The sequence below is a fragment of the Thamnophis sirtalis genome, unplaced genomic scaffold (genome assembly GCF_051295495.1).
Source record: "Thamnophis sirtalis isolate CommonGarterSnake01/CBP01778 unplaced genomic scaffold, rThaSir2_p1.2 scaffold_11, whole genome shotgun sequence".
Classification (NCBI taxonomy): domain Eukaryota; kingdom Metazoa; phylum Chordata; class Lepidosauria; order Squamata; family Natricidae; genus Thamnophis; species Thamnophis sirtalis.
The window spans coordinates 32,096,598-32,111,558 of NW_028261391.1; the positions used below are offsets into that span (position 1 = coordinate 32,096,598).

General features: G+C 34.3%; 1 protein-coding gene across 1 annotated transcript in view; it reads left to right on the top strand.

Annotated features, from left to right (window-relative positions):
* Window positions 1-8,893, top strand: part of CUL3 (cullin 3) — a 59,060-nt gene extending 50,167 nt beyond the window's left edge. Inside the window, exons 11-16 of the mRNA XM_087725481.1 lie at window positions 1,805-1,929; window positions 2,396-2,492; window positions 4,450-4,584; window positions 5,828-6,014; window positions 7,171-7,316; window positions 8,410-8,893. Of these exons, the coding sequence (XP_087581607.1) occupies window positions 1,805-1,929; window positions 2,396-2,492; window positions 4,450-4,584; window positions 5,828-6,014; window positions 7,171-7,316; window positions 8,410-8,541 (822 nt within the window). The 3' untranslated portion in view covers window positions 8,542-8,893. The remainder of the gene's footprint in view (window positions 1-1,804; window positions 1,930-2,395; window positions 2,493-4,449; window positions 4,585-5,827; window positions 6,015-7,170; window positions 7,317-8,409) is intronic.
* Window positions 8,894-14,961: the final 6,068 nt, after the last annotated feature.

Consider the following 14,961-nt stretch of genomic DNA (forward strand, 5'->3'; position numbering starts at 1 on the left):
TGTCGTTCTGAGGGTTTTAGGGACAGGGTGTTTTACATGTAAGGATGGAGTGACCACTTATTATGCAAATTAATGAATACTAATTATGTGTACAACACCCTGTCCCTAAAACCCCCAGAACCACAGCAAGCATTTCTTTCATAGAAATGTTTAGATATGTTTCAAAAATCTAACTGAATTGCTTCACCAGCAGATTGCAGATTTTGATTTTTATAATGAAAACTAATTGAATAATTTAAAATCTGATAGTAGTTAGGGCAGCACTGTGTTGCATTGAAAGCTTTTTGTAATTCATACATTTTAAGAATATAACAAAATCTCTTATAGATTACAATAACTTGAAGGTTACCTAACTGAGATATGAGGACCTTCTCATCTTGTTGTGGATTTGGGATTAAACAAAATGTAGGCAACATGAAGAGGGCAAGGTTAATGTGCAGATAGTCCTTATATTACAACAGTTCATGTAATGACTGCAAAGTTGCATCAGCCCTGAAAGAAGTGACTTATGATTGTTTTCCGCACTTACAACCATTGCAGTGTCCCCATGATCAAAATTCAGATGCTTGGCAGCTGACTCATACATGACAGTTACACCCGGGTCATGTGATCTTCCTTTTGCGACCTTGTGACCAGCAAAGTCAATGGGAAGCCAGATGCACTTAACAACCATGTTACTAACTTAACAACTGCAGTGATTCACTTAACAGTTGTGGCTAGAAAGGTCATAAATGGGGCAAAACTCACTTAACAAATATTTAGCAACAGAAATTTTGATCTCCATTTGGTCTTAAGTTGAGGACTACTTGTATATTGCTCCCTTTCTCTTTTCAGCAGTTATTTGTATGTCATTTGCCATTGAGCCATCTGTGTTCTCACTTTCTGTGCACTTTTCCTCCTTCCCATCAGTTATCTACCTTCTTGCATTTCTCCCTATTCCTTCTGCCCCAAACTACTTCTGGGACCGAACAGCTCTATTTTGCTTCTTATGTGGACAAAATACTCAATATGTACATGCTTCACTTTGAAAATGCACTCAAAACCAGTTTTTCCTTCACAAGATAGATCACATGCAGAATATTTTGCACATTGTTATATTCAATCTCCTGTATTGTTTTTATCAGCTATTAAGGTGGATATGCTATTTGTGAATTTGGAAAAGCTAGTTATATTTTTAGCATTATGAACAGATGAAATTTAGCTAATGGTTAGTAGTTAATACTGATGGTAAACTCTGGAGCAAAATTGCATGGAAAGGTAAGAAAAATATACAGGTAGTACTCAATTTATAATCAGTCGCTTAATGACATTCAAAGTTATGAGAGAAAAGTTGGGGAAAAAAGTTACTTATAACTTGTCCTCAAAGTTATGACTGGCGTATCACCTCCACAGTCAACATGATCACATTTCAGGTACTTGGCAACTGGCTCATATTTACAATTGGTTGCAGCATCATGTGATCACAGATTGCAACTTTTTTGTCATTTTCCAGCCCCCCCCCCCCAAAGAAAAACCTGTTGTGACTAATTTAACAATTGTGGTAAAATTAAATCCAGTCACATAGTGATTCAGCTTACAATCTGAATGAATTATAACAAAAATTCTGGGCTTAATTATGATCATAAATCAAGGACTACCTATATGGAAAACTGTTAAGAATGGATATCAGTTCTGAAAGCTTCAAAGGGATTTTATATTTAAACTTTGATTTACAATTATAGTCCCAATGTTTGGAGTATCTGATGAAATTGATTTTCCCTATTTTCAATAGAATATAATGAATAGTTTGCCTTTATTTTTATAGGTCTCACTAGGCGGTGTTGATCTGACAGTGCGGGTTCTCACAACGGGTTACTGGCCCACTCAGTCGGCCACACCAAAGTGCAACATTCCCCCAGCCCCCAGGCATGCTTTTGAAATATTTAGGAGGTAAGGAATTCTTCATATTTTTTCCCTTGGAATTTGTTTTAAAACATAGCTAAACATGCCCAGATTTTTGTCAGTGTTTATGTGCTAAATTATTCTGCATTTACATTAGATATTTCAAAAATAGTATTCTACTATTGCAAGATATTTTTGGAAAAAATTGTAGACATTGAAGGCTTAGAAACATTTGGATTGCATGCAGTTGCTTTAATAAGTTCTTATTTATTTATTTATTAGATTTGTGTACCTACTCATCTTACGTATGTGGACTCTGATTGGTTCACAATTCTAATATTTATATTAATAAGACATAATATTTGAACTATGGTTTTTGAATGAATTTTTCAAAATAGAAGATGTTTTGTAATAAATTAAATATTGTTATGTTTATGTAGGCTTCAAAAAACTTTTTGGTGGAAATTCACAATACAGTTAGGCAACTGTTGATTGATTGTTTTGAATTTTGTAGGTTTTATTTAGCCAAACACAGTGGACGGCAGCTAACACTCCAACATCACATGGGTTCTGCAGATCTTAATGCGACCTTCTATGGCCCTGTAAAAAAAGTAAGTGCCTTTGCTTATAAATAGTGTGGTCTGAGTCATCTTTTAATGACAATTTACTATATTTGTACTTTCCAAAAAAAGGTTTAATCTGGCATTCATTTATCATTCAGAATAGCCACTTTCCAAATTTCACATGTGCTTTAAACAAAAAATGCATACAAATGTGACTGTGAAATAATTGACATAAACATGAACATATTATTACAGTAGTAAAAATGCATATATTAAAGAAATATATTTTAAATATATATTTAAAATGTAAAAATAAATGGAAGACTTTTTAATGTATTCTGTTAAATCAAAATTATAAAAAGATATAGAAGTACAGTGAATCACACCTAAATTAGAAAAAAATGCAAAACTTGTAAAGAAATTCGGCCTTTAATTTGTGCCACAGACTGTCATTGTTAATCATATGCTACACAAAGTTGTATTTTGGGAGATTTACTATATGAAGTATCGCTAATGGACGGGATAAACTTACAGTGTCATATAACAGAGGCATCTAGTTTTTCTGCCAAAAATTCTCAGAGAATTAGAACCACATAAAGTTCAAGTTTCTATAGTAGATGTAGTCCTCAATTAACAACTGACCCATTTAGCAACTGTTTAAAGTTACAATGGCACTGAAAAAATAACTTTACAATTGGTCTGCATGCTTATAAGTGCCACAGCATCCCTGAGGCCACATGATCACAATTTGTGAGCTTCACAGCCAGCTTCCAACAAGCAGAGTTAGTGAAATCATAAATTGTGATTATGTGATTTGCTTAACAATCAAGTGGGAAGTCATATGGTAGGTTCATTATGGTCCTGTGATATCTTGCTTAACAACAACAGTGCTTAGTGATGGAATTGCTGGCCACACTTGTGGTTATCAAGCAAGGACTACCTGTTCTCCCTCATAGTGTCTTTATGGGGATAGCAGCCTTTCCAAAGCTAAATGTGTCCAGATGTATTGTGTTGCAGTTGCCAGCTATTTTCAAAGATATGCTGGAGGTTCTAATATAGCATAGCTGGAAGATGCCAAATGGAATTATTCTGTTTATATCTTTTTGATGCAGCCATTATAAGAAGCTATGTTATATTTTGTTTCTTGGCATAGGATAGTCTGTCAGTAGCCAGGGATTGGACATTTGTTTGTTTGCTTGTTTTGGGTGCTTATGGCCATTAGGTTATATGGTGGTTTCATAGTCTCAGATATATGTTATTTCTTCCAGGCTTGACATGCCCATCTTGTTTGACTTTATTTTACAATATATTTGTCATTGGTCACAAAATAACAGAATAACAGTGTTGGAAGGGACATTGGAGAACTTCAACCCTCTGCTCAAGCAGGAAATCTTATACCACCCACAACTTCATAATTTTCATAGTGTGATTTTACAGCATTCTAGGTCCACAAATAACATTGTAGAGGTCACAGCTGTAAATTGTATATTTCTACTTTGCTTCAGAGTAACAAGGCACAGCTTGACAGTATGATCTGTTGGGAACTTAACTGATAGCAGCACTGTAATGCATATATGGTTTATTTGTGGCTTCTTTGTGGTTTGTTTCAGCTCTTTTCTCAAAACCATCCAGAGACATGCAAGATATCATTAGCCAAGACAAAAAAGAAATAGAGTTTTTTGCTATGCTTGTTCCACAGATTACATTATTTGTCAACAAACTGATTTGGCTTAATATGTAGATACTTTTGTATTTCCTGCTTTCAGTTACAGTTTGAAATGTTTTTTAAAAGAATACACTGGTAACTTTGATTTTCCAATAGCTTATTAAAAATAGGCCTATTAAATGCAAAATAATTCAAGTCCTGTGACAAAAAGCAAAGATAAATACCTTTAAATGAAAAGTATGTAACAACAAGCTTTTTAGTAAGTACACTAAATACTTAATCTCTAAGTAAATGAAAATATTGCTAGAATGACATTTGATTTTTTTATAATTAAAACAGGAAGATGGTTCAGAGGTTGGTGTAGGAGGTGCCCAAGTAACTGGCTCTAATACAAGGAAGCACATATTGCAAGTCTCTACTTTCCAGATGACAATACTCATGCTTTTTAATAACAGAGAAAAATACACTTTTGAGGTATGAGCTTTGTTAGCTGTACACTTTCCTTTATCTCTTGAACGTGCTTTTATTTTCACAAATCATAGTAAAATGGAATCGTTCATATATTTGAGCAATTGCATAGAAAAGTCCTATATGCGATTTACAATATTAATATCTAGAATACTAATTAATCTTACTAACCATTTGCACTTGTTAATTAAATCTGAGAATGCAGTATTTGTTATGCTTTACATCATTTGTTATAATCTTGAAGTTATATTACACCATTGTAAATGAAATTGATATGCTACAATTCTCCCTTCCATTATTTTTATTTAGAGTATTTAGTGATACTATTACCATTTTCATGCTGTGTATTTTTTCTATAATGTTCATTTTTTTTTTGCCAAGCTGTAAAATGCAGGTGACATGGGTGTAACAGTGAGATTATTGCATTTAAATGTCACCATACATGGCATTGAAATTCAGTATGAAATTAAGAACAAAGCTATTTTAAAAGTGAATATTTAGTATATTGGCAAGTCAGTTAAAACTTTTTTTAAAAAAAATATTTTAAATCAAAGTTGATTTTGTTGTATAAATATTTAATATTGTTTTAGTTTGTTATTTAAAGTATTTTGTGAAAAATCTTGCTAAGAATAATGCTAATTATTAGGCAAGTGGAAAAAAACTTTCTCTGAATTTAGAAATTTGGAACTTGAAATTCAGAATTGTGTTTTTGAATGCACGTTCAGATTTTTGTTTAAAACATCTTTATTTTGAGAAACAATGGATATCACAGGTTATTTTCAGTGTCCTATTTTCTGAAGTGGTAAAGGGCAAAAGAGTGAGGAAGAATTACTGTTATTATCTGTGTTAAAAATATACCCTGCCTTTGTACAGAATGTACAGACTATATACAACTCCCCAATTTTAATTGGTCGCCCAATCTTAAGTACACACCACATAAATTCAACCACTAAGTGACCAATTTTTAGTGAGTTTTATTTTTTTCAATAACAGTGGGAATGGAAATCTTAAATCTCTCGAGAAAACCATGTCACCCCAGCTATTTGCAGCTTCTTTGTCATTCCCAGTTCTAAGACCCTTAAAAATGCTAAACATAGACTGAAGTTTCAGTAATGCCTTTTGGTGACATCACAACACAGATTCTATTTTGTGACTTCTGTTTGATCAGAAGATTGAACGATAGGCCCCCAAGGGCTCTTTTTAAAATTTTGCTTTTCTGTGTAAAAAAATTTAATTCAATTTGATATAGGAGATACAACAAGAGACAGATATTCCTGAAAGAGAGCTTGTACGAGCGCTGCAGTCCCTTGCATGTGGCAAACCTACACAACGGGTTCTTACAAAAGAGCCAAAATCAAAAGAAATAGAAAATGGACATATATTTACAGTGAATGATCAATTCACATCCAAACTGCACAGAGTCAAGATTCAAACAGGTATGTTCACTTTCAGCTAGCTGTCAGTTTCACTGTTTATTGATTCCTGATTGCTTTCTCTCTCACTCTTCATTACAGCTCCCCTTCTCTGGCTTCTTCTCCAACGATTTCAAATATTTCACTGTCCTGATCACACAAAAAAGGAGGGGGGATTATTAGTTTATTTTCTGTTCTAATATCATTCTCCTTTCTAGAATTGATAGTCTTAAACATTCCACTGAAAATGCCAAATCTAAAGGTTTTCATTCTCATATTTCTGGATCCAGTCCCATTTGATTCATTTTGTTATTTATCAGTTAGATCTCTGTGATTGTATATCATATAATTCTCTGTCTAATCATTCTTTCAAATTCCTTTTTTTCTGGGTGAGGGTTTCTGCCATCCCTTTGTCTATTTTTGTCTGTTAGTATATTTCCTAGGGAGACTTAAACAAAATGTCTTTCATTAAAGTATTTCTGTCAGGCCTGCAATTATATTCCTTTTAGAATTTTGACCTGCCACACTTTCTCTTATTTCATTTTGCTGTTTCATTAGTGTAGTCGATGGGAGGGGGGAATAGAAGGAGTAGGATTGTGGAATGTATTATTTTCATTCTTTGCTAGAAGCCAAGGTCATCCTTTGTCTCCGGACTTTCACACCTGACCGGAAGCAGCTGGGTGGAGACGCCAGCGTGGAAGAAGAAGATTGGACCATGTGATGGATTGTGGGTGTGGGGACAAGATCATGAACTTTTAACTGGGTGGAATTCTGATGTCATTTCCAGTATTGGAATTCCATAGCACAATGCCAACATGCCTGTCTTATTAAATTGGAATTTTAAGGATAGTTTTGCCTTTGACTCTGATTTAATTCTGCATGGTATTTGGAACGCTGACAATTTCTTTATGAAAAGTATAAGTCCTCTTTTAAAGATGATATTCCAGATATTGCCAAAAGACAATTTCCAACATTTTCTGGGTGCATAATCAATTAAAGATGCTGGGAATTTTATCTGAGAAAAACATAAGAATGTCAGCTTGTTTAAGGAATGAAAATCAAACAGGTTTCATTATTACACTACTGGATCACTTTGACTTTATTTTCAAATTGTCAATGATTACTATTTTTAAAAATGCTACTTTTATTTTAATTGTGTGGGTCTGTTCTATTCTTTCAGTTGCTGCCAAACAAGGAGAGTCAGACCCCGAAAGAAAAGAAACAAGACAGAAAGTAGATGATGACAGAAAGCATGAGATAGAGGCTGCTATAGTGCGGATAATGAAATCTAGAAAGAAGATGCAACATAATGTGCTAGTAGCAGAGGTAATTTAATTAATTGCTGAAACATTGAAATTAAAGTATTTAAGTTTCTAAACAATTTTAAATTAAAATTTCACAGTTAAAGGATTCATGAAAACTCTCCCAATTAAAGTGAGTTAAAGCAATTCTTTAAAAGTACTCACAAATGGAGTTAGGCACATATCCCTGAGGACAGACCTCTGTAGGATTGGGTGATACTCTGGTTCTAGCCCCAGCATATGATCTTAATAATAACCATAAAACTAGTTTGCACCACCAAAGCAGGGTTGGATTGCTGCCCATCCCCACAAACCGGTTGGTCACTGGACCTGGAAGTAAGCCTGCCCCGCCACCGGCCCTGTATACCCGTCCCGGACGGTATTTTGTCCCTTCTGTCTCCCCGTTGCTCAGAGAAGCAACTTTGGGAAGGTCCTTTGCTAGCAGGCAGGTTCTAGGATGCCTGCCACCACCAAAGGACCTTCCTGGAGTTGCTTTTCTGAGCAACGGGGAGACAGAAGGGACAAAATACCATCCCTTTTCCCTGTACTCAGAAAAGCAACTTCGGGAAGGTCCTTTGGTGGCGGCAGGCATCCTAGAACCTGCCTGCTAGCATATAGTGTATTATAGTCAGTCTAATCTTGATATAATATAGCATGTATAAGTGTAAGCAGGCTTGCTTTTCATAAACACAGTTACAGCTGACATGGAGAGGAAAAAAGTAAATATATCGCAATATTTCACTGTATGTATGCAGTCATGCATATATTTTTTTGGACAACAGTGATGAGATTGCTGGTCATCATCAAATTTTAGGATATTTTTGACTTTAATTTACTGCCGTGGTAAATACTAACACGTCCATCTCTGATTACCTTCCAAACCCACTGCTTGCACTTGCTTAGACACCGTCCTAGCTCCAGCTGCCATATATTTGCTTATAGTCAGCGATGCTTACCATAGGACCCCAAAAATACAGAATTAGTTTTTCAGTTTATGAAATTTATAAAAGCATTAATAATTGATAAAGCATCCTACATGTTTTGTTTTTCAAAGTCATATTCAGGCCTGCTTACTTGCTAATATAAATAATATTAAAATACTGTACCTTTTATTCCAGGTAACTCAACAACTGAAGGCACGATTTCTCCCAAGTCCAGTTGTTATTAAAAAGCGTATTGAAGGACTTATTGAGCGAGAATATTTGGCACGAACACCTGAGGACCGCAAAGTATACACTTACGTAGCATAAAACGTGTCCCACAACTATGATTTATTCTTGGACTATATTCTTCGCATGAACTGAGAAGTTCTTTTAAAAATCATTAAATATTAAGACGACCATATCTTCTATTAAATTACAATACATGTTCTAGACCAGTCAGATCAAGCCTTTACTCCTTCAGAAAGTTTTTCAACATCAAAATGATTGAGCTTCAAGCTTCTCAGCATTTATCCCTGTAGAGATCATCCTTACAGTTTCCTCGGGAAAATGTGAATGTGCCGCGTTTTTGTTTTCAATACTGTATGAAAACAGGAAAAAAAAATAAAAACAAATTTAGAAAATACAGCTCATTAAAAAAAATAAAATTGTTGAAATTTCATTTCCCCGAATCTTCAGTGTTGATGTAAATGTGTTTTCTGTAGTGTTGCTTAGCACTTTGTGCATTGTATACGTTGGGTTACAAGAAAAACACACGATGGTAAGATTGAATTTCAAAAATACTGCTCTGTTTTGGACATTTCTTTTAAAAAAGTGTTTAATTTACTATTTGGTAAATTTATAAAAGCCTGGTGATTTTGGCTTGGTTTTTCTTTCCATCTACACTCATTCATATTCCAGTTAATCTGAGGAAGAACCTTTTTTTCTTGGCACAATTATGGGCTGTAATATTTGGCCTTCCTTTTTGTCATTTGCGATCTTCCAAATGAAATTGCATACTAATTAGGTTTGTTCTGATTCCTTTATAGGAGAAATGGGAAAACATTAGTTTGTATAAACTGTATTATACTTTTTGCTGTTGTATTCACTGCTCATAGTGGATTGTACAGAGCAATGTTTTTATTTCACTCAATGTAGACAAAACTAATTTAAAATAAATGGATTTAGTGTACACAGAGCACTAATTCAAATGTATTACAGCACAGGGATGGCAATTTATTAAACCAAATACTGCCCCTTGGAGAAGCACATTAACCTATGCTCTGTTCATGAGGTAGAAGGGGATTTTATGCCTTTTTAATTTCTCACTTTTCAGGAGGGTCAAATGAAGCCACTGTGCACTATTAATTTACTGTTTTAAAATGCAATCTTAAAATGCAATAAATATTGTTACTTTGATCTTATTAAATCTCCAGTTCTTGAAACAAGTACTTTCTCCTTCTCAAGGTGGGTAAGGATGAAGTTTTGACTACTACTAAAGCTTTAAGTTTTGATTAAAAAAAAATATTGCAATAGCATTTTACTGTGTAATCTGATACCAAATGAAATTTTATGTAGCTCCTATACTGTATAACGTAGTTTTACAGCAATGAGTTCACAAAGATTCTATCTTTTTGTGCACAAATTGTGAAGTGCTGCTGATCAATTTACTTTTAGCTTAAGTTCATAAATAGTATTCAGATGTAACAGAGTAACTTTTTTAAAAAAATAAATGCATAGCATGTATACAGGAAAGAAAACTAGTTGAATTCTGTTTCAACCTGTAAAGTTGAAGCTCTCACTGAGCTTTTCATGTGTTATTGCTGTTCTTTATTTGTACATTTGTATAGCAGATATCTTTTCTCCCAGTACTAAATATTTACAGCCTGCTTAGGCAGATAAAAGGTGGTAAGATAGTTCTGCATTGCAGAGTTGCCATTAGTAATTAATGTTCCCCCGACTATGTGAAAGATTTCTGTTTTCCCTCCCCCCCCCCTGCTATGGAGATTGTTTTGAGTTATTGTCTGCAATATGAAAAACTGTAACAGAAATATAGGTAAAATTCTTGCAGTTGGGGTTGCTAATGTTGTTAATGTTAACAAGACCAGTTAATGTGTACTTAATTGTTTTTTAATATTGTGTGATTGTTTTCATTCAGAATATTTATTTTTTTAAAAATATGTGTGTAGGTAATCCTTGGTTAATGGCCATTCATTCAGTGACCGTTTGAAGTTATGATGGCACTGAACAAGGAGACTTACAGCTGACCTCAAAGTGGTGGCCAATACTGCATTCTCATCATCACATGAGGAACAACAGAACTTTATGTAACACAATGGAGACTTCCCCCTTGATTACAGATTTCATATACAGAGAATGATGATTAAGTAAAGATGAACTCTCCGAAGACCTATGGACTGTTATCTACAGTACTGTGCAAAAGTTTTAAGGAGTTGTGCAAAAATGCTATAAATTAAGAATGCTTTCCGAAATAGAAGTGTTGATAGTATGTTTTATCAATTAACGAAATGGAAAGTAAATGAACAGAAGAGATCCAAATCAAATCAATATTTGGTGTGACCACCCTTTGCCTTCAAAACAGCATCGATTGTTCTAGGTATACTTGCACATAGTTTTTTTGAGTAACTTGGCAAGGTTCTTTTAAGGTTGTTCCAAACATTTTGGAGAACTAACCATAGATCTTCTGTGGATGTAGGATGCCTCATATCCTTCTGTCTCTTAATGTAATCCCAACTGTCTTAATGATGTTGAGATCAGAGATCTGGCAGTCAAACCATCACATCCAGAACTTGTTCTTCTTTACTCTGAAGATCTTAATGAGAATGGCTATATGTCCTGCAGAATACATTTGGGGCCAATCTTACACCTCCCTGATGGCATGGTATGATGGATAAGTATCTGCCTGTCTTTCTTAGCATTGAGGACACTGTTGATCTTGACTAAATCTCCAAATCCATTTGTAGAAATGCAGCCCCAAATTTGCAAGGAATCACCACCATGTGTCACTGTTGCCTGCAGACACTCATACCGCTCTTCAGCGAACAAACCTATTCCTGCTACCATCAAATAATTTGAGTTTTCATTCATCAGTCCAGAGCCCCTGCTGCCATTTTTCTGCACCCCAGTTCCTATGTTTTGTTCGTAGTTGAGTTGCTTAGCTTTGTTTCTACGTTGGAGGTATGGTTTTTTGGCCACAATTATTTCATGAAGTCTGGCCAGACTTCTCCAGACAGCAGATGAGTGTACCTGGGTCCCACTGGTTTCCACCAGTTCTATGCTGATGGCACTGCTGGACATCTTCCAATGTCGAAAAGTAAGCATGATGTGTCTTTTATTTGTTGCATTAAGTTTCCTTGGCCAACCACTACATCTACAATTCTAAACATTTTTGTGCTTCAAAGAGCTTGAACAGACATCTTGAAAGCCCAGTCTGCTTTGAAATCTTTGCCTGGGAGAGATGCAGGAGAGAGATCTTACCTTAGTAGCAGTTTAGTTTTTCCTCACCCAGTCTTAAGCCTCCTTTCTGTTCCAGTTAATGATTGTTCCAACCTAAATATGAAACTGATAATCATTAGCATCTGCTTTATGTACCTGGTTAATCATACACCTGACTCTTATTGTACACAATCCCTGATTTTTTGCAAGTGTAAGAATTTATACCATTTTGAAGACAAAGAGTAGTCATACCAAACATTAACTTGATTTGGATTTCTCTTCATTTACTTTCTATGTTGTTAATGGATAAAAAACTATTAACTTCCATTTCTAAAAGTATTCTTAATTTACAACACTTTTGCACAACTCCCTAACACTTTTGCACAGTACTGTTATATACTATTAAAATTCACATAATGATCTTTAACTGGGTGAAACAGTGCATCATAGGGCAATAATTTTTGAACCAAGGTACCACAAATAGGCTAACTTGCAGAATCTGGGAGCCATGATTCCCTCCTGAATTCCTCTCAGCTTCTTCATTTACTTTGTGGAAAGTCTGCAGGAAAAATTTAGACAGAGTTTGATTCCTGGCAGTTTTCCACAAAGAAACTCAATGCGGCAGCCACCAGGAAGTTGAAAATTACTCTTGTTTTTTAACTCCCGTGGTAATTCTGTTTCTGTTTAGGTAAGGAAATATCTTTGAAACAATGACCCAATAAGGCATGAGTTTTCTAGTAATTACCTAAAAGTCTTCACAATAAAAGGATCTATGTAAAGCAGTTTTAGAATTTGATATCCTGAATATCTAAATATAAAAATAAACACTTCTAATTGGGTGGTCACATAGAGGCAACCATGTGTTTTCTAGGCAACATGAAAATGGTTGCCCATTCCCTTCTTCCTGGATGCATATATCCATAGTGATTACTACTACTAATAGTAACCAGGTCTGATCCTGCATATCTTTCTTTTTATAGCAGCCAGGTTTCCTAGTTGGAAAACAGAATCTATTGCAATATAGATTCTGTTGCCACACAAAGTTAAAACTGACAAATTGCTAATCACTTTGGATTCTTGTAATTTAAAACATTGAATTAGGCACTTCTAGCACACAATTATGTTTGTTATCTATTAATAAAACTAATGAGATTTTTAATCTAACAGTAGACAGAATTTCTCACTTTCTAACTGTGCTTTAACTCCCCCCCCCCAACCTTAATCCTTCCAGCAACTTGATTAAATATAAGTGGCCTATTAATTTGGACACACAGACACAAATGCATTTCTATAATATTGTCCTGAAGGGGAAAATTAAACCAAGTAATGTATAGACCCTTAGGAGTTTACCTTTTTCAATAAGAGGCAAAATAAGTTTCTTATATTTTTTTAATATACTGAAATTTTCATATTTTAACTTGATCTGCATTTTAATTAACTTTTTTAACAGAGCAGCTGTATACAAAGGTAAGTTTTAATGCATTAATAAGTTCCTAAAAGGAGGATATTGGATTTGGACATTTATTCTATTAAGGGGTTCCAGGTTTCCAAAATAATTTGAAAGAAGTGCTTTGGGCTTTATGTCAAACAACTATTTTTCTGCTACTAATTAAGAGAGATGGTGTTGGGATTTTTAGTTTATCCCACAAACTTCTTAGCCTGAAAACGGATTTTTCTACTTTTAACGTTGATTCAGCAACTCAATATTTATCAATTTATCCAAACACTTGGGGAAAATGTTTTAACAAAAGTGTTGTGTTTTCCGAACCACTTTTAAAGACCACAAAATCTTATTCTCAAGCGTACCTTTTCCCAACTGATGTCATTGCCATCTGTTGGTACATTAATTTCCAGAATATTATATCACTATGTTCTTTTAATTATGAAATTCCAAGAATTTCACCTTCTGGAGAGTAAATAAATTACATTTTTACAGCTGAAAATAAACTCTTCCATTTTTTTAAAACTGCTTTGTAAAGTACTCAACGCATGATTATAAATGTAAGAAACAATTATTTGAGAAATAATTATGCAATGTATATATTGTTTCTTAACAGATGATAACTGAAAATCCTTGCACTGGATCTACAGTAGGCATAGTGCTTTGTGAAGATGAAGGCTTCCTCCATTAATGAAGGGAATCATCATTGACTGCAAAGGAACTGGAATGAAGGGTTTTATTCTCGTTTTCATTTTCCAATGCCACAGACATGTCATATTGTAGGGATCCTTAATTTTATCAAATAGTTCATCTGGAGAAGAATGAATCAACCAGAAGGACAAGTTGAACTTTGACAAAGTAGGCTAGGAAGAGTATGAATGCTTTTGAACTTTGATTTTGAAGACTCTTGAGAATACTTGGACAGTTACAAAAACAAACTAAAAATTGATCAAATCAACCTAAAGTTCTCACTGGAGGCACTTTTGTTTATCCTATTTTTGCAAATACCAAGCTATCTGGAGAGAAGGCTGGACTGCTATGAAAGATGGAAAGAGAAGAAGGGGATGCCCAGCTGTAAGATGTACAGACTCTGTTACAGTGACAATAAGTGCATGATTGGAAGACCTAAAAGACCGGGTTCAGGACCAATCATCAGAAAATCCATCCATCCTTCCATGCAGGAGTCGATTACCACATGGTAATAAAAATTGGCCAAAATGTGCCTTCTTACAATTTCCTCTAGTCTAATGCTTTGTCCATAAAACTAGAGATACTCATTTCTACAAGGCCAAACTGTGCAACAACTGTTTTTAATAGCACACTATAAAAGGAGACAGTATAAAAGGTCTATTCTAACTCAGTGCTTCTCAACTAGTGGTATGTATACTACTGTTAGCATGCAAAAGTAATATATGAGGATCTTAATAAGAAGATAAAGCAATTCAATTTTAGGATATTTCAAGAGTAAAACCTGAATATTGAGTTTTCTGTAGTCTAAAACAAGAGTGCACTCAAAGTTTTGAATTCAAAAGGCAAAATAAAACTCTGTTTTAATCTGCTTAATTTTCATTATTTGTTTTGGTGCATTGGTGTTTGTATGTATGAGAAAGATTATTTACATTTAAATGTAAATTGATCCAATAACGATTAGTACTTCAGTCCTAATTAGCTTTCATTTTAAGCTGTAATAATAAAAGGACATATTGTATTATTCATAAAGCTGCCTATAACTGATAATAAAAATAATGTGAGAATATGCATGTGCAGAAAAAGTTTATTGCTTTTGTTTTGTTTATTCTGGTTGAATGTAGATTCATAATAAAGGCAGGATAAAATAAGTAGTAAATAGATTG